The sequence below is a fragment of the Maniola jurtina genome, chromosome 3, assembly GCF_905333055.1.
Source record: "Maniola jurtina chromosome 3, ilManJurt1.1, whole genome shotgun sequence".
Classification (NCBI taxonomy): domain Eukaryota; kingdom Metazoa; phylum Arthropoda; class Insecta; order Lepidoptera; family Nymphalidae; genus Maniola; species Maniola jurtina.
In genome coordinates this window covers 12968159-12988774 of record NC_060031.1, presented here as the reverse complement: position 1 = coordinate 12988774, position 20616 = coordinate 12968159, and the positions used below count along the sequence as shown (strand labels likewise).

Here is a 20616-nt window from a genome sequence, read left to right as displayed (position 1 = left end):
ACCTTTGTCTGTCGCAAGTCACGTCGCCTTTACGGCTGTCGCACTAATCTAACTAGGCGTTGTTTAACATGCTTCGGACATGTTCTTCATTGTCTCAAATCTTTTTGCGTCCTTTTAGATCATAGATATATATTAGATACACTGCCTCACGGCACGCGTGTTATTGAAAAGTTAAAAAAATCCTTCGATAGCAAATCAAATCAAATCAAATCAATCATTTATTTGCTCTAAATGCAGGTTAACAAAGATATTACAACTATTCATTTTAGTATCACCACATTTGCAAGATTGGTATAATATGCCAATCTTGATAATATATCGAAGGATTTTTTGTATAACATTACGCACGTAATACACACACAATTATTGTTCCATTATTGTTTTTCTTACCACCAGATAAGCTAACTCAAGGGCTAACTTGTAATGGAATTAAAAAATTATTGACTTGCGTGTGCTATTTACATTTTACATACGTAGGTAGGTATACCTGAAATCGTGATATCTATAGATTTTTATAACAACATGCATTATTGTTTTAGAATAGATATAAACTCTCCTGCGTTATTGTTCTTAGAATATTAATAGTTGCTTATCTATGGCCTCACTCCAGCTGCTACGAAAAGTCATTTCTTTTCCCTAATGTAAATATTAACCCTTTTAATGTTTAACATAAACAACCTTTGTTATTTATTGATTACAGTCATTATATTTATCTTTATGTCCGTCTATTTGTTTGTCAATATAACTAAAACCTTTTGACAAGTGGAAAAAATAATTTTAATACAAATAGTTAAACGTGTGTCCGAATGTTCTGAAATTAATATTTTTTGCGCCACCTGCAGCCGCAATGGGCAAAAAGTAGCCGATAAAATAAAAAACCAGTCAAGTGCGAATCGGAGTCGCACCTAAAGGGTTCCATAGCATTGTAGAAGATATAACACTATGTACTTTTTATTTTATTTTAATTTTTATGGCGGCCATTTTTAAGTTTTTATTACTTGTGTCATTACCCGCTAACAATTTTTTTTAAATTGCATGATAGGCGCTTGACAACAATGAAAACAACCATGCTTTAAAGAAATCAATGATGAGGTCTAAGTTGAAGTGCGCTTGCCAGAAGATGCCTATTCACTCCTGTCTTGAAGGTACCTAAGTTATACGGACGCCAGAAGGGCTTTCCAGACCTTAGCGTTTCGTATCAAAAACATGGAACAAAAACGTTCCGTGTGAGATAGAGACGGACGGAAAGCGGAGGAGTTAATAGTCCCGTTGACACCCTTCGAATACGGAACCCTAAAAAATTAAACTAAAAGATAAAACGTTTTTGTCACGATCGTTATAATCGAAGGCGCTGTCGCTGATTTTGAACAAAGAGAGATAGATAGAGAGCCCATCAATATGCTAATCCCGAGTTACGTCGGGACGATACCGAGCGTTTTTTATCCGTCCCCAAATTGGTTTATTTGTTTTGTTACCAAGCGTCTTTCCGAGTCTCTATTTGCAGAGGCGAGTGGCGACTCCACCGAGCATATGGAGTGTGTTTCTTTTTAAAATCTCGAAACAACTATGTGGACGTTTGTGAAAATATTTACGACTCTTGTTTGCATACAAAATTATTAGGTTGGTTTTCAACTACAAGAACATATTGCTTTGAACCGCCCTTTATATGTAGATACCTGCGGATGTATTGGATAATGTTTATATTTTAATTGCAGGTTATTTTTATAAGCTACAGTTTCGCTTCAACGACAATCCGTTTGAAATAAATACTGGTAATAATAAATATTATTTGCTTGTCACCCTACATTTAACTCTAATAGGAATTTTATGAAAAAAACCTAGAGCTATTCTAGTGCTTTTGTAATTACTAGGTAGCCCCGTTCCAGCTTCGTCCGGATGAAGTTTCTAAAAAATATATTTTCATAATGGGGGCTAACGTTACAAAGAAAACTTGCATGCAAGATATCAGTTAAGAAAGAAGTTTTAGAAAGTTCACCCTTAACGGGTTTAAATAGGGAATGAAAGTTGGTTTGAAAGTCCGTCATTTTTCAAATTAAGTATATCTACCTACCTGCGGATGCTTGGATGAATTAACCACGTCCAAGTGCGGATGTATTGGATATGGTTAGATATGTTTTAATAGCAGGTTATTTTATTTATTATCTGGAGTTTCGCTTCAACGACGATCCGTTTGAAATAATTACTATCAATAATAGATATTATTTACTTGTTACCCTACATTAAACTCTACATGAGGAAGTTTATAAAAAGAACCGAGTCTTATTCTAGTATCTTTTTTTAATTACTAGTAGACCCGTCCCAGCTTCGCTCGGATGAAATTTCTGAAAAAGACTTTGGAAAAATACATTTTCTTAATGGGGGCCAACGTTACAAAGACAAGCCCCTTAGGTAAATAGGAATTGGAACATAGGAATAGGAAGTCCGTCATTTTTCAAATTACATAAAAGTATGTAAATTGGTACATAATATTGAACTTTTTGTTAAGAATAAAGAAACAGATACGTGTTTCAGGTTTTTTTGGAAATTCTACCCCCAGCCCCGCACCGATTTTCAAAAATTTAACCCGAGTGAAGCCGGCAAGGGTAGGTTATTAGTTTGATAACATGTCAATAATCATGGAATTGGGAATCAACGTATTCTTTTGTTCTGTGTCAATAACCAACATCCACAACATTGCTAATCAGAAACAAAACAAAAAGGACCCAATGTGAGCTGCGATTCTCACGCGGTTGCCCGCCGACTCCTCCAAGCGAACAATTTGACACATCCAGGTGTCCGATTTTTTACATACAACACAATAGAGTAGGAGTGTTTGACTGTTTACCCAGGCTCACATCTGGGACGAGCGAACATCTCATATGGACGCTAATTAACGCCTGTACGGAGTTATTCGAATACTTGGACTAAAGGAAACTGGATGGACTGTTATAGCTAAATGGAGCTTACCTATGTATGCATAACATTCTCGAACTGAGGATGCCGATTTCCACCGATAAAAGAATGTCACAGAGTCACAGTAACTTACGCTTATAATATCTGTTATGTATGTAACAACTATCGCCCGAATAATCTTCATTTTGTTGTAATTTAGAATGTCATTTTTATAATCGCCAGTGATGGCATTCAAATGATCAATATAACATTCAAATAGAAGTTTTCTGCAAAAAGTCAGAATTGAAGAAAACTTTTGCTAATTTTTTGCGCTGAATTATTTGAACTATCGAATAAATGATCTTCAATTTTGTAATTTCGTTTCCAATTTGTCCAAATCTTGTGGTGTGATGTCTTGGTGGGTGCCAAATATAAGATTGTTTTTAGAAATCCCAGCCTGAGTTACTTTATTATCAAACGTTAGTGAACACATTTTTTCTTTCCCAAGGACTTTTTCAAGTCTTTTTTATTTTATCTAGTACTTATAAGACGTGTTCAAGATTAATAATCTTTGTGGTAGGTAGGTAAGTTAGGCCACTCGAAAGAGTAGGAACTTGTTTATTCCTCACTGTCTAATGTAAACTAAGCAGATGACCAGATGTCGAAGACAAGGACGCGGTTGTCATGTTAACGACCGCATTACTCTTAACATTGAACTTGGTGATAAAACAACCATGAAATCAGTAGTAAAGATAATTAATTTGAGACGCGGAGGAAGGTTAGGGATGGTTAGTTTTATAGCTTCATCGAGTGATGTGATGTTAACGGCACTTCATTGTGCTGCTACTGTAGTCTTTGTTACTCAAGATAATAATTGTTTGACTGCAATCAAACCTGCAGCTGGCAAGTGATGATGCAGCCTAAGATGGAGCGTACTTGCCTAGAAGATGCTAATTTTGAACTTACCCTTGAATAAACCCTACGTGTCCGAGAAAATTATAGTTTCGTTCTCTCTAAAACGTTGCTGAGGGTCGTGATTTATTTCATAGGTTTAGTCTACTGGCAGTTTATAAGTATCTAACCAACTGTAAAGAAAGCGTAAGCGCTTGAAAAATCTGAATCATATCTAGGTACTTAGTTAACACTGTATATAACCTACTTAGGTACTTGTTCTTTCTTTCTCTCTGCGTCGTATTCCTCATTGCAGAGGGTCGAGACCCCTTTACATTAATCAGATAATTGTAGGAGTTTTCATGAAATAATAATGTGGTTGGTTCCCAGATACTTCTGTATACAACTCGACGAAGAGAACGAGATCTTCACCCTTAAGTTTTAGGCCGCTTTTTTTACGTATACCCTAAAAAGAAGGATTTAAAGCTTTTTTACTATCGTTTAATAACATTTAACACTTTTAAATATTTTGTCACTGAAAAAGCGGAGTGTTGATACAATAAGCGGATACGATTGCTCAAATGGCGAGGCGAAGTCCGCGGCGTGTTTCAGTTTTCGAGTGCGGATGCGAGAGCGGATGTGGCGGTTTCTTCCCGCGCTGTTAGCGCCTCCGTGCGGCAATTGGCAAGTTGTTACCGATTTATGACCCACTCTAAACTTTATTCAACACGATTTTGGTGGTCCCATTGTATTCGGCTAAGTCCCTTCCCACCGGCGAAGACTCCGCGGCTTAGCGCGCCCTCCACCGCCTTTTATGGCGTTCCCTTTTTATGGGCTCCTTATTTCATTTGCATTGACGTATAACATATCGTTAAAGCGACGCGACGTGAACATTTCATTTATGATTGCTACAATATCGTTAATTCGTAAATTTAACCCTTAACAGTTTTATTTTTCGAGGTGTAATGAAAGTCGATATTATTTCGTGTTAATCGTTAAAAACGATCGCTTAATAAATTTCGTGCATAATGAGGTCGAAATAATTAAATTTTTTCCAATCTCCGTAAAAGCAGGTATTAATTGCGGTGTGTAGGAATTTTTCTTGTGCAGAAAAAATGTTAAATTTATTCAAAAATGTAACTTATTAAAGGAGCTTTAAGATAACAAAACTGTCATGCTAATTACCTTCGAGGTAGTGAGCTTAGCTGGGTAAATATCAATAGCCAGGTCATAAATGTAGCATTAAAAGTTTCTCAGAGATATCTAGAGGTTCTTCTCCGCAGTGGTTGATTGTAATAGGCTTTTAAAAGCTCTACCGGGGGGGCGATTGCACATAAATTTTGCGCTTCGATCGTCACCTTTGTCGGCGTGTTCAAACGGGACGATAAATGGACAAGTTTCGATAAGGACGCCTCGAACGGTAGCCGGGGATTTGTCGAGGTACGGTCAACACGAGGCGTCGATGCTACAAGCTACAAGTATTGAAAGCACATATTTGAGTTTGTATGAGTGTTTATGTTTGAACAGCGCTGGGACGAGGGTCAACACTGGCGACAGGCGACGGGATACGGGATTTTTGTTATCGGATACTTTTCAGTGAAGGCTTTATTGACTGTACCTAATAATACTTACCGAGAAAGTTACATTGCATTGCAGAAGTAGGTAGGTACCTACCTAATAAAGACAAATCAAGATAGAGTTATTTAAAAACCGAGTAGGTACCTGCCGACCTGTGCCCCTCTCCTTCGAGTTTGAACTTTTTTAGAATGGGTAAAAATATTAAAATTTTGACCTTATGATGATCGTGTAAAAAAATTGTCAATTTATTTGTAGAGTGTAGAGTCCCCGGTCCCCACTAGTCAACCATCTCTAAAAAAAGCAGCTAGGTACCTACTTAAAACAATACAGAAACAGGTCTTATTTTTGTCCCTACGCGAGTAACATTGACAATGTTAAGTTCCAACTTCCATCGTGTAACAAACATACCTAGATAGAAAGTATATAGGTAGTATTCTTCAAAAATCAATCAAATAGAGTCACTTTGTTTGTGTTTGCCGCTGCCCTTACCCAGTGTCGCCTCACGTAAGGCAGTAGCCGAAGTCGTAAAGTTTAAATGGAAGCTAATTTAGTGTGCTGTTAATTGTGTGTGTGTCGGCGTTATCGGGTGCATTAGCGGCCTCCGCGGCGGCTGATAGCCGTGTTATGACGGATGACTGCGAGAGCTGAACTCTGATAGCGACCGGCTTTGATGGCCCGAGTGAATCTATGAGACGATGAAACCAATACGAGGAATTTGTATTAGATGTAGGTATTATTATGTAAATGATGTCAGATAATTTTTTTTGTTGTGTTGTTTGCTGTTAAAATTATGGGCCTGTTGATGGGATATTAAATTTTCGTGGAGGTAAGAAAACGCTATAGATACTTCTGTGTTGTATTTATGATATATAGGAGTCTACCACCATAGTTGAACCTTGCCCCAAAAACAAACATGTAAAAATATGACAGTTCGTTTTAATAATGTACTCCCATAATGATGCGCGAGATTTCATCCGCGTGGATTTTAAAAATACGGGGGGCCTCTTCAATTTTACGGAATACAAATTAGCTTATGTCACTTTCCAGATTTTTAACTATATCCATACAAAAATCTCGTCGATCCGTTGCTCCTTTGTGAAGTGATTAAAGTAACTACCTACAAACCAACAAACAAACACACTTTTGCATTTATAATACGGGTAGATAGTTAGTGGTGGGTTTTATAGCGTAGGGAGTACATAGTTAATGTCACCAAGGCTATCTATGGTGCACTATTGAAAAGTCAATAATATATGATTTGCTAAGTATCTAAGAAGCCTCCCGGGCGGCCGCAGCCTTCCCAATGATAAGCCGGCGCCATCTTTATGACGAGTGACAACCCACGAGCGGGTGCCAAAAGCCCCCCATACCTCATTGATCAACACTTTTACTCCTATCACATGTTTTATATGCACGATAAAACACACTTACAAACTTGCACCCATTGTCTATGATTCGATGCTCTATGGAATTTATGGTTGCCATCGTAATTTTATTATCGGCTCCTTTGTCCAACAAAGTTATCTTTTGTACACTGTTAAGTGTTAGTTTTTAAGTGAAGTTTCAATTTTGTTTTTTTTTATTCAAATTTGGAACACCTTGCGTGTATCCGTCTACCTACCTTACATTAGGAGTTGATAAGCTTAAGAGGGGTCTCTCCGTCACTCGCTTCATACAAACGTAGTTCCAATTTCATTTGAATACCAAGCAACCAAAGTCCATGAAATTTTGCAGACATATTCTAGAAACTAATATCTATGTCTGTGGTTTTCCAGATTTCTGTTAAAATATTCGGTTTCAAAGTTACGCTGTCTTAAAAATTTACATATAAATCTTTGAGCCCCTGTAATTTTAAAACTACATATTTTTAGAAAAATCTAAAACACTTGTTGGTTGTTGGTTAATTCAAATGAAATTGGAACTACGATTGTATGAAGCGAGTGACGGAGAGAGCCCTGTTAATTACAAATTAAGCGCTGTTAGAATATGGTTGTAAGTGTTTATGTTACGAATACTTATCTATTAAAAATAAGTATTTCAGATCCACATAACCATAGTTTTCTTAGTAGCTGCTTTTCGAGCAATATCTACAAACCTAGGTATATGCATAGTTAATAGGTAGGTAGTTTAGGAATTATTTTACGATAACATGGATGCGATCCCGTTTTCTAGGGTTCCGTATCTGAACGGTGCCAACGGGGTTAAGTCTCCGCTGTCCGTCCGTCTTTCCGTCTATCCGTCTGTCTGTCAGCGGGCTGTAGCTACCTATCTCATGAACCGCAACAGGTAGAAAGTTGATATTTTCACAGAAAGAATTTCTATTGCCGCTAGAACAACAAATAATAAAAATTTCAGTATCTCGTATGATGGTAAGAAACCCTTGGAGTGCAAAACCGACTCGCACTTGACCGGTTTTTGAACTTGATAGCTATTTTTCAAGTCAGGTTCGTTTATTGCGTTAAAAATAAATTATACCTACTTAATATAAATTAACGTTGTGTTTTTTTTCAAATGTGTATTTATAAAATAAAATAAACTAAAGATAAAAACACTACTTTATATTTAAGAGATTTCAATATTAAATACGGAACCTTACAACAGAACATTATACCTATCTTTTTTATTCAAGGAAGACTAGCGACATGTCTACACTTCCTAATTATTATGAAAAAACCCGTTTCAAAGTGTCTATACCCCCTAATTATTTGAGTTACCATCATCCTAATTTAATTTCGTTTTACACCCAGTGCGGTGATATGAAAGTCGAAGGTGATAATTATATTATGTTTTATCACAAGTGTCAAATGGAAATGTATGATTTTTTAATGTTAAAATTATCACGTATCTGCTGTCTATTTTTATTATCACTAAGTATGTATGTCTTGATAGGCGTAAAATAACTGTAAAACCTGTGAAGTTAGTCTGATATAGCTAGCAATTAGCATATCCTATCTTCCTCATAGCTACAGTTGCGTTTGGTCAGCAATGCTGGCCTGAGAATGTCGTCGAACTTAAAGATATCCCCCCTAGAATTAAATAAGAACATTTACCACTTTCTACATATGAAAAAGAATAAAGTTATTTAAATCACGACTAACGTGTGCTTGAAAATTACAAAGAGTTATGAAAGTGGACTATTAATCAAAAATCCAGTTCAAACTCGATTTATATTGTTCACAGACGCATGTTCCCGTCACTCCGGGTATCCTTAAGCGGACTCGACCCTAGAGAGGAGTACTGTGTTCTTCTGGAACTGTCCCTGGTGGGGCGCCGCCGCTGGCGCTGGGCTGGCGGGGCCTGGGCAGCTGCTGGAGGCGCAGAACCTCAGTCCCCACGTCGGTTAATGCTGCACCCTGATTCTCCTGCACCTGGACACCATTGGACAGCCAACCCTGTGTCCTTTAGCAAGCTTAAGTTGACCAACAATACGATGGACGCGCAAGGACATGTAAGTGCATTTTATTATAAACAGAACAATCTCTGGTGTACTAAAGTACCTATCTCTGTCTTCACTTGTTTTTGGACACCATTGGACAGCTAACCCTATGTGATTCAACACGCTCAAGTTGACCAAACATACCAAGGACGCCCGAGATCACGTAGGTGAAGTTTATGTCTTGTAGAAAAAATTATGGCCCCACGCGACGTGTGGCTCTGCACTTCAATTTATCTGCACCTGGACTTCCTTGTACAGCCAACCCTTACTTTAAAAAGCTCAAGTTAATCATAATGATATTATGATGAACGCAAAACACTAGTAAATTTTAAATGCCTTGTAGAAAAATTTTGCAAATTAGTAAGTAATTTAGTAAAGTCTTGTAGAAAATATTCTGAAGAGAAGAATTTTTGGCCCCATGGCGGTTGGTGCTGCGATGGACAGTTTGTGTTTTAAAACAATCTCTAGGGTGTTGAATTATCGACTGCATTTCGCCCGATCTTCCAGATACTCCTACACCAGACCATGGACTTTGTTTAGAATAAAATACCTATCAATTAGTGTAGTGCCGAGGCTTTGTCTATACCTACAAAGACCTTAAGAGTATGATCATCGCGCTGTTATTGTTTGTATTATATTCAAGATATAAACGAAGGAAAGAGTAAATATTAATTAAAATTAATAAATTTCATAACCTGTAAAATGCTTCCAATTTTATCTCAAATTCAAATTCCTCGTTTAGATAGACAAAAAAGAGAAGTTTGTTTCCGACAACGCGTACGCAAGTTTATTTCCATACAAAATCGTGACTATGTTGTACCACCACAAACTACACAGGCAACGCCTACCAAACCACTTCCCTCTGCGAAGAGTTGCTACGAGGCTGAACCAAGCTATTTTTATCCTTATCCCACTCAAATTATAACACAAAATTAAATGCTATTAACACTCCGTAGCAGTAGAAAGTATAAAAAGTTGAGTTGAATTAAAATGTGGCAATGAAAAATCATCTTTATCGTTTGTACAGAAAGATAATGTTGCGTTATCCATTTATGTTGTACCAATACGCCACAGAAAGCTTATGGATTGTGCCATCATTAAAATGGAACTTTTTGTATAAAGGCCCCAGTACACAATGGCCCATGCGGGCCCACTACAGGCCATCGCCATTGTGTACAGGGGGTAATGGTATATATGATGGCGGACAATTGTCAATCGTGGCGCGCAATCGGGGAGTTGTCGGTTTTTTGGGCACACTTCAAAGGAATCGTGGCGTAGCGTGGCCTGTGGTGTTTACACAATCGGCCATTGTTTAGTTCGTCACCGGCCGCTGACCGGGATAGTACACTTTTGTGTTTCGTGCTAGAACTAGAATTTTCGATCGTCCAAAATGTCAATATCGTGGAGCAATGAAGAATTTTCGCCATTTCTTTTTTATAACTTTGTGACGGTACACACTTCTGTAATACTTGTAAACAGTATACAAATAAATAGCCGCAGCCGTAATTACTTCGACGTCCATCGCAAGTGGTTTGCCAGGCAGCAATGAGCCATGCGCCATTGTGTGAACACCAAGTGATCGTGGCCTACAATTGTGCATTGCAAAGCGTGGCCCATCACAGACCATTGTGTACTGGGCGCTTAAAAGCTCAGCCAGGGCCATTGTAAAAGACTTGAAACTCTTGTGACGTAGGTATACTAGCGAGAGAGGCTTACACCGGATTTCAAAGTCAAGGCTTTTTTATTAGAGTATAATTCAGACGACACTTGTCATTAATGCATTGTATACCTAAAGGTTGAATATGACACATATTATTTGAATCGTTCTCTAAAGACCTATGTTGACTATGAATTCCAGTTGGAGTAGAAAGGTGAATAATAATATCGTTTCGTTTTTTTTTAAATTTATTTATTCAAAATAGTTTAACATGGTTCTTTCATTTTGTAGCTCCCCATGAACATGCCCCTTGGCTTTTAAATAAAGAATTTTGATCAAATGAAACTGTACCTGCCCAGATATGCTTAGTATCTCACGTTGATTGAATTCGAGAATCGAAACACAATATCGTCAGAATAAAACGGAGTTCTGAGATATCAAGTCAAAAATTCAGAACCACGGATTTTAATTTCGCATGGTTTTCGCTTTTGTATGTAGAGAATGGGAGAATGGTCGAACTTAGGCTCTGAAACATGGTCTTTAAGGTCCATTTTACTTTAGTGCTGAAGTGTTTTGAGTTTTGACGCTCGAATTCTATCAACATTCGTTAGATGTAAAATCTCATACTAAGCTTACTGTCCCAAAACCCACCCCAAAGCGTATTTGGTAAACATGAGAAAACATAAAAAAACCATAAAAACAGACAAGATTATTATGATGCGTCAAAGCAATCTCTTGCGCATCGATGCGTAATTTGTAACCGTGCAAAGGCGCGTAAATAATTCATAAGCAGGTCTTTTTTTTTTTTTTTGGAAAAAATACCCTTTATTGATTTTGATACAGGTGTTCATATCGTGGGCACGGTGCTGTAGTTTTACATTTTCTAGCTAGCATAATAATTTTATGTAAGTAAATATCCATTCTCATAGATGTATGTAACATAGTAGGTAGGTACCTACCTACGTAGATGCATTTTAAAATTGAAGTCAATAATAATGGACAAAATTGAAAACTTGTAACTTGCAAAAGTATAGCTACTTAAATATTAAACTTATTTATTAAAAAAACTAAAAAAAACTATACCTACTTACCTTAGTCCAAAACATACGAAAAAGCTCGAAACATAAGGCGGCAATTAATAAAATTCAATTCATCTGTATGTAAACTATCGATGAGCATTGTTTTTTGTAAAAAAAATATGGTCTTTCTGACAAATAACAATGTTACGAAGTACCTAGCTAACTTGTCGACAGGTTATAGATTGCTACTTATATTCATTTTGACCGTTAAAATCTTTGATTATACGTATATATTAATAGGTTAAATTCTTTTTTTCTACTCATAGGGCAAAATAGCATCAATACTTAGTGAAATAAAATACAGTTATTTCTCCCGTATAACTTATAGGTATAATAATATAACAAATGCAGATGTCGGTCCTTTTGTGGACCTCTAAAAGAATAGCTACTGGTTCCAAAGCATATCCATTCTAGTGGAAACTACGCATGGTTTGCGCACTTGAGGTTTCGGCACCTGATATAAAGAAGCCTTTGTGGCATTATCCTTCTTTAGTTTGCCGTTTTTTAACGCAACATCAAAGTATCTTACAACACACCCTTCACGTTTCTTTGTGTATGGATGTAGCTAATTACGAAACGGATTAAGTTTCTAGGTGATATTGCTAAAAAGGTTTTTATGCTTTACCGAAAGGATTTGGTCACTATCTTAGTTGTATGTCGTTAGTATGTTAGAAGCCATTTAGTGCGAATTAGCTTCTTTTGTATTATTTGGTTATCTTAAAATGGAATGACATTTAATCTGAATCTGTGAAACACTGAGAAAATTGAGGAAGGATATTTTCCTTTGTTAGGTCAACCTAATCTAGTAGGTAGCTTTTTTCTTCTCTTTGCTCTTAGGAAAATCAAAGAAGCTATTTTTATAGCACCTTATAATTGTAAAACGTTTCCTTTTTATTCTATAACATTCGAGTAAAGAATAGGTATTTGTATGAATTTTGCATATTCAAATGTTCATAATAATTGTAAAACGTTTCCTTTTTATTCTATAACATTCGAGTAAAGAATAGGTATTTGTATGAATTTTGCATATTCAAATGTTCATAAAAATGTCTTTCTCCACATCATTTTTTTGCCATTAACAGGGCTCTGTCCGTCACTCGTTTCCACTCGTTTCATACAATCGTAGTTCCAATTTCATTTGAATGTTAAGCAACCAAAGTCCATGAAATTTTGCAAACATATTCTAGAAACTAATATCTGTGTCTGTGGTGTTTTAGATTTTTCTAAAAATATGTAGTTTTAAAATTACAGGGGCTCAAAGATTTGTATGAAAATTTTAAGACCGCGTAACTTTGAAACCGAGTATTTTAACAGAAATCTGGAAAACCACAGACATAGATATTAGTTTCTAGAATATATGTGCAAAATTTCATGGACTTTGGTTGCTTAATATTCAAATGAAATTGGAACTACGATTGTATGAAACGAGTGGAAACGAATGACGGAGAGAGCCCTCTTAAACAAGGTATCTATTTACTAAACGAGAAACTGACTGACTGACATATCAACGTAGCTCTAGCTACAGCTCAAATGTCGCTGGATTTATAGAAACTAGAAATTTTGCACGTAAATGTTCTCTATTTTGTCCTCATTATGAAAGGATTTTTAAAAATCAAACCCACGCGAGCAAAGTTGTGAGCATTAAATTAGCTAGTTTTATTTAAAAAATGATTTAAAGTGACATGCGAAAGGAAGTTAAAAAAAATTAAAGCTTGTTAGTTCAACACATTTGCCACTATCAGTAACAACCAATCTCTGATGTTATACAGTTGGTTTCCGACGGAATCTTAAGAAATGTGGGGAAGCATGTACTATCTGTTAACTTAATTATTACTTATATAATTGTAAATTATTGCTAATTGGTAGGTTGTTTTTAGTATTGTTATTAGTATTGCTAATAAATGGTTTATACGATTTTCATGCTTCATAATTATTTGCGTGCAATTTTTGCGAAATTTAATAATTATGTTGTCAAATAACCGAATAATTTTTATATTTAAGTATTTTTAACATTTGTGAAAATCTGTATTATTACTTTCTGAATAAACAAAGAGTTTTTATCCCACTAAAAAAAAAAAATAACCGAACGTGAACCTGAAATTTAATCTTAACTGGTTTTATAATTTTATATGGTAGGTGTACTACAAAGTTACAAACGAGACATCGTGACTCTGAACAGTTATACTTAGATACCTACTGTGTACTAATATATAATATTTTGATTTCTTATTTGAATTTTGGCCTCTTGGGCAGTAAGAATTTCTGAAAAATACGAGGTTAGGTCTAGGCTAGGTCGACCGGCTATACAATTTCGTATTTACAATTTTTACTTTCAACTAATTTGCCTTTAAAGGAAGTTTCTAAAACCTCTTACAAAACAAAAATCTAAGCATATTTATAAATGTATCTAAATTATTTAACGCACGAAGTACCTACTGTTTTCGTTTCAGCGATTTGGTAAGATTGGTCCCTAATTACCTCTGCTATTACGTCTCCCTATAGCCAAAAATGACAATTATATGAGCAAACAGTTGGTAAGAAATTATTTCTAAAACAGACATTCATTAGAAATCTTCTCGAAGAAAACGATGCAAAAAATACCTACCTAACATCATAGGATGTTATTCCGTTATCTGTGACTTCAATCTCCTTTGATTGAGCGCATATCAGTTTGATGGACGAGCTTCCGAATACGATGAAACTTTTATATTGTCCGTCTGTCAATCCGTCTGCTTCGTATACCTACCTATTGCATTTGATCAACCAACTGATGCGTATCTATTTTTCTTGCACTAATAATAATTAAATGCAGCTATAGATCCAGAGAGTTGACGTACTTAAAAATCAAGGTTCCCGCAACCAACGTTGTAACTTCTACCTCACGAGCTGTTTCAGATCGAGATCTATAGAGTGCACTTTGACTTTGCTCAGACTTAAAGCTTTAGTTAAAATAAGACGGATTGATGTCATCGATATAGCACTGTTTCGTTTTAACAGTGTCTTAATTCTGAGGAAATTCAAAGTGCGCTCTATACATAGATCTCTGCCGCAATCAAACGGTAGGCACACCCCTATGTACAAGTTACAGGTACAACAACTAATCCTACTATAATTAGTTACTTATTATTGTATCAGTGCATAGAAATTTCGTCATCCTAGGAACTTGGTGCAAAAAATTCTAAATTCTAAACAGGTTTCTTAAATAAGTTTATTTTAAAGGAAAATAAAGATGTAGGCATTGCAATTAGGGATCGAATCTAACGGGTTGCGAAGCTAAAGTAGTGGCAATAGGAGGGTTACATACTTCGAAGAACCAACAGAGGTTGGTATCCTAAAATGCTGGGATGGGGACCACGCACCGTAAAAGGCAGCGTTGGCAGACCCTACGGCCTAGAAGGGGCCTATGTCCAACGGTGGAAGTCTATCGGTTGACGATGACGACGACTATATTCTTCTATAGATAGAATTAGCATTATTAGTATAGGTATGCCCCTTAAACTTAAGGGCAAAATGTACAAAACTGTCGTTAGACCTGTCACATTGTATGGTTCAGAATGTTGGGCGGTAAAAGGGAAGGATGAAAGACGAGTACATGCGACCGAAATGCGAATGTTGAGATGGATGTGTGGTGTGACAAGGATGGATATGATTAGGAATGAATATATATAAGGGGAAGTTTAAAAGTAGCACCAGTGGTAGAAAAAATGAGGAGTAATAGGCTGGCATGGTATGGGCATGTAATGCGGAGGGAAGAGAGTCATATTACTAGAAGAATGTTAAATATGCATGTGGATGGAGAAAAGAGAAGAGGACGACCAAAGAAAAGGTGGATGGATTGCGTGAAAGAGGATATGCTTATAAAAGGGGTAGATGATAAGTTGATGGATGACAGAAGAAAGTGGAAGAGGAAGACATGTTGTGCCGACCCCACGTAGCATGGGATAAGGGCTGGAAGAAGAAGAGTGTAGGTAGTGCGCATACATCCCAAAATTTATCAAAGCAAATTCAAAATGCTAAAGTTATTCATCATCATCATGATCAACCCATCGCGGCAAGCACGATTCTCCTCTGAGAATGAGATGGGTTTGGCCCTCGTTTGGCCATAGTCTAACGCGCTGACCAAGCACGGCCAAGTCTACCAATGACTTCACACCCTTTGATAACATTATGGAGAACTCTCAGGCATGTAGGTTTCCTCACGATGTTATCCTGCACCTTTAAAGCCTACTTAATTTCTGAAAATGCACATTTAAACTAAAATTATTAGGTAGGTATCAAATCCTGTCAATAGTGCGCCTAAATAACTAATATCTTTAGTAGAACTAAAAATGGAAACTTGCAATTTGATACTTGGTTTAATTGCACTTTTAATTGCATTTAACTATGTAGATAATCGTTAACTATTGCGCAAACAGTAATTTGTAATTACATTTTTAAATTACATTAATTGGTTGTAAGGATGTATGTATGTGAGCTCGTAGCATGTTAATGTCGCCACAGAATTCAGGATAAGTATAGAAGTGTTAAAGAAGGCCGAGATTGTCGCCGGCCGTGGAGTTTCCAGATCTAGCATCTCGAGTAAGAGATTGAGATTTCAATTCTAAAGCTTTAACGGATACAGATAATAGTCATATTAACTGGAACTGACGTCTTAACGTGCTCTCCAAGATACGGAGGAGACGAAAATCCAAATTTGGATACACAAAGTTACCGACAGTAGGTAACAGTAGGAAGAACTTCTTCCTAGCGGATGATCGGAGCTCACGCAGGTCCAACTGTTGTATCTGGATTCTGGAAGTTGTTTATATAGGCTCGGAATACTTAATAGTAAACGAGGTTTCTTAGGTTAACACTTCGTTAGTGGTGGCTTCAAAGTGAGTGATCGAAGATACCTGTGGTACCATCTAGTAATATCATTCTAAGTTACTTTCGTCACAGGTTCCAATCATGTGATTGCTGTAGAATCCTTTCATTTGAGTACGAGTAGCGTCACCTAGTGTCTGTATGTAAAGACCACAACAATAAACAACTGATACTATTTCTATTAACTTATTTGAAATTCTGTGGTCATAAGTTGGCGGGTCGAGCTTAATCGAGTTAAGTTTTATTTTTCAGTCGATTAATAAAACATTATTGTGAGCTTTTACAGAGTTAACGAGCATAAATTTATGTTGCTCACTATTATAACCTGTGGTATTACTATCTTTATCTGTTTAAGTACCTATACTGCATGTAATAAAATCGTAGCAAGGTTTTACTCCACGATAAGATAAAAGCTATAATTATGTACGTAGGTTTAACCTAGTGGGTAGCCAGGTCCGCGAATTCACCTGCATTTTATTGTGTTTAAATACAGTTCAGTTCAGTCAAAGTTACAGATATTACCTAGGTACCTACTCGTACCTATGAGATCAGACAACTAGGTTCCCAACTAATTACCTACCTACTTACCTACTGCACAGATATCAACAGTACCTAACAAAGAACAAGCCCACAACAAATTCAGCAGCTGGTTTTTGTAAGATACAATACAATACAATAAATACAAAAATATTTATTTCGGTAAAAAACAAGTTTACATATTAACATAGAAATTGGGACCGTCCCAGTAAGTGACTAGTATTAAACTAGTACCTACTTGTGGCGGGCGGCCCCGCTCTTCCATACTTCTGTTACAATTCAAATAAATAAGTAGTTTCTAATAGTAATAAGCAAATTAATTATTAAATAAATGAGAGTAAAAAAATAAGCAATATTAGGTAATTTTAGAGTTACAGTTATATAAAATTAAATAGTAAATCTACTGCTACATACAAGATATGTGTGTGTGTGTGAGTGTGTGTGTGTGTGCATGGATCTGTGTACGTGACAGTGCTTGGGATTTAAAGCTCAGTGCTTTAAAAATAAATAAATGTGAATTTAAATTTTGGGCATGAAAGATGAAAGTACGTGCACTTTTTGTTAGGTATGCACTTGTTGTATCAGATCTTCGGTTTCATGATAATTTAATTTATGCAACCACTCAACAAGAACTTAAGGACAAGAAAATGTCTTCAAACAACCTAAATAGTCAACCTATGTAGGTACTGTTAGGTATGGGTTTTGTTATGTAGTAGTTAGTATGTTCGAGTAGATATGTGCGCGTCCTAGCGACCTCTGACGTTCTTCAAGAATCTATGGTTTTGGTGGGAGCTACACTTTCTGGTGACGTTTGGAATGGCTGTTAGTCGATTGTAAAAAGCCTGTTAAAGTACTGTTTTATCTCTTATAGTGCGTTCCTACTTAATTACCGCAAACGTTAAAAGTCGTAAACGCAATCGCAAATGCTTGCTAAGCCATTATGACATTAATGATACCAACTTGCTGATAGCATGTAAAACGATAGTCTTCACTTCTCCAGAAGTCTTCGTTCGCCGCCGCCACCGAAGTGCGCCGGCGTCATGCGCGAATGATAAAAAACATGCAACCTGCAATTAGCTTAAACGTCTAGACGACTTTATCTCCCCATCGACTTGACACGTGTTCGTATTATACAGAATGACATACAAGCATGCAATTAGGCGCTTTGGAACTGCAACGTGACTAGGGTAACGTGTGTTTATTTCTTATTTCTTCATCTAAGTAGGTACCTAGGTAGGTTTCTTATTGTTAGTTTAGAACGTCTTCGTTTATCTCTCAATCAAGATCTTGGTTATACAGTACCGACAGTTTAGCAGCTGGAACTAACAGCATTAGTTTACATTAAAAAAATTGCAAAAAAAAAATGTGAATGTTAAAATCAAGAGTCACGAGTGCCGCAAAATCAAAAGCATTTTTTTTTGGAGCAACAGTTTTTGTTAATTATTTTATTCTCTCTATTGTACATACAAATATTATTAGGAGTATAATATCATTTTAAAAAGCTTTTCTGTTCATATTAATTAACTTATTTTCACATCACGCATAAAATCAATAGGCCGATTGATTGAGGCATAGGTATAAGTAAGTTAGCCACGAAGCAAAGTTTCATGAAAATTGTTTGAGTTAAGTATAGGTATACCTGATCCAAGATAAAGCGTGACCTAAATTTCAAGCAAGCGAAACCGTGAGCCAAAGCTTAGTCTACATTAATTATGTAGGAACTATAAAATCGTAGTGCGTAAAGATGAAGATGGATGAGGTTGTTAGTTGTTACGAATGAGCGTTATCACATTGGCCGGCAACGGCACGGCAATTTCACTGGCATGGTGACGGTACGTCAGTTAGAGATCGAATAATCTTATGTAGATACGAGTAGACTTGTTACTTATTAAAAAGATTAACTGATGAGTTTCTTGCTAACTCTTCTCAGTAGAATTTTTTTTGGAACCGGCCAGTGGGAGTCTTGATATTATAAGGGGCACAAGTTGTGGTACATAAAATAAATGTATTTCATTTAAAAATTCATATATAATGTGAAAGAATTTCCACACTGAACTACGCTGGAGACGTCACTATGAATATTACTTATATTCGACGACTTCCCGCTAATCTATACTTACTTCTCTAAGTACTAATATTTTGAAAATTCTTTCACCAGTAGAAAGCTAAGATTACTGAGGGATTTAGGCTATATTTTATTCTCAAAAAAAAATCCCTGATATAGTAATAAGCTACACGTGCGAAACCGGGGCGGGTCGCTAGTGGTATACCTATAGTCGCCGCGGCACCGGTGCCGTGTCGTTACCGGACGATATGAAAATGCATAGGTAATAGATGTAATGAATCTGTTTTAATCTCATTATAATTAACTGTAACACCAAAAATTAGAAGATTTAAGATAAAACCCATACTATTATACAATATACAGTAAGTATCTAATAATTCTGTTTATCATAGAACCTCTTTTTCGGTGATTCTCAGATTTGGCGCAAATCACATATCAGGTCAAATAAAAAAATAATGAATGAAGTTACAGATGAGAATTGCATTACAAAAGAACTCTTGTATATTCAGCTACGGGTGCCCCAAAATTCAAAATTGTAACTACAAAGGTTACTTCAGAAATAATATTTTTGATATTAAAAACTCACCTCCTTCTGCGGGTAAAACAGGAGTCTCAGGAAAAATCGCTATGATTTTCAAAGAAGACGGTTTTAAGCGAGCTCGAGTTTTTCACATATTAATATATACATCCTGAGAAGCAATTAAAATGCATTTTCACACGTACGAATCATTTAATTACGTCATAAAAAAATAACAAATGTTTGGCACAGAAAAAAAGTCATTACCTGCAACTGAGATGGCACCTCCAAAATATCCTTCTAGTATACATATTGCCTTCCGTTCTCCCCTGCCCCGTACTAAGCCATAATCAGTCTATCTAGGCATGTTGCGGAAAGTGGCCGTGCACTTGTAGAAAAAAAAATATTTACGCTTTTAGTGCCAAAACTGGTGTTTGGCACGACTTTTCACTCTTTACCTTCAACATCATTTTAGGACAAATAATTAGTTTTTCTTAATAATTTTATCTTCTTTCATGCACTAATAACAACATAAGTATGTAGTTTGATGTTCATATATATTGCATTTTAAAATACGACGTTAGACAATTAAAACTGCCAAAACCTCATTTACGCTCTATCATTACCGTAATTTTCCTTCCGTTTTTAAATTGAAGGTAATGATGTTGAATTGAAGGAGGTGATCAATTTTTCAGGAAATAATGTTGTTCCAAAATTGTGTAATTTTCTTCATATCCTTTGACATTAAATCACGTGACAAAATATTAATCTTCAGTAATTCTTTAACTTATCAGTTGAATTAGTAGCCCATATTGTTCCAAGCAATTTAGAAATAACTATTCAAAATTATTGCACCTCGTGGTATTTCAATATTAAAATAACCATCATATATCGATTTTAGAAACTACTATAGTGAAAAGAAATAGTCAAAAACGCGCGAAAAAAAATTAGCGCAGGCTAAAAACACAAAAAACAAACAAAAACGAAGAACTAAAGAAAGATCTAGAAAAATATGCGAAACGTAAAGAAGAATGATGGAGTCCTTTCATTCCTTCTTGGATATTAGGGCTACAGCAGTTGTTTTCTAGGTCTCCCTACCTT

General features: G+C 36.1%; 1 protein-coding gene across 1 annotated transcript in view; it reads left to right on the top strand.

Moving 5' to 3' along the window:
- LOC123881102 (T-box transcription factor TBX6-like) overlaps positions 1-20616 on the top strand; it is a 49977-nt gene that overhangs the window by 19412 nt on the left and 9949 nt on the right. Inside the window, exon 3 of the mRNA XM_045929672.1 lies at positions 8542-8809. Within this exon, the coding sequence (XP_045785628.1) occupies positions 8542-8809 (268 nt within the window). The remainder of the gene's footprint in view (positions 1-8541; positions 8810-20616) is intronic.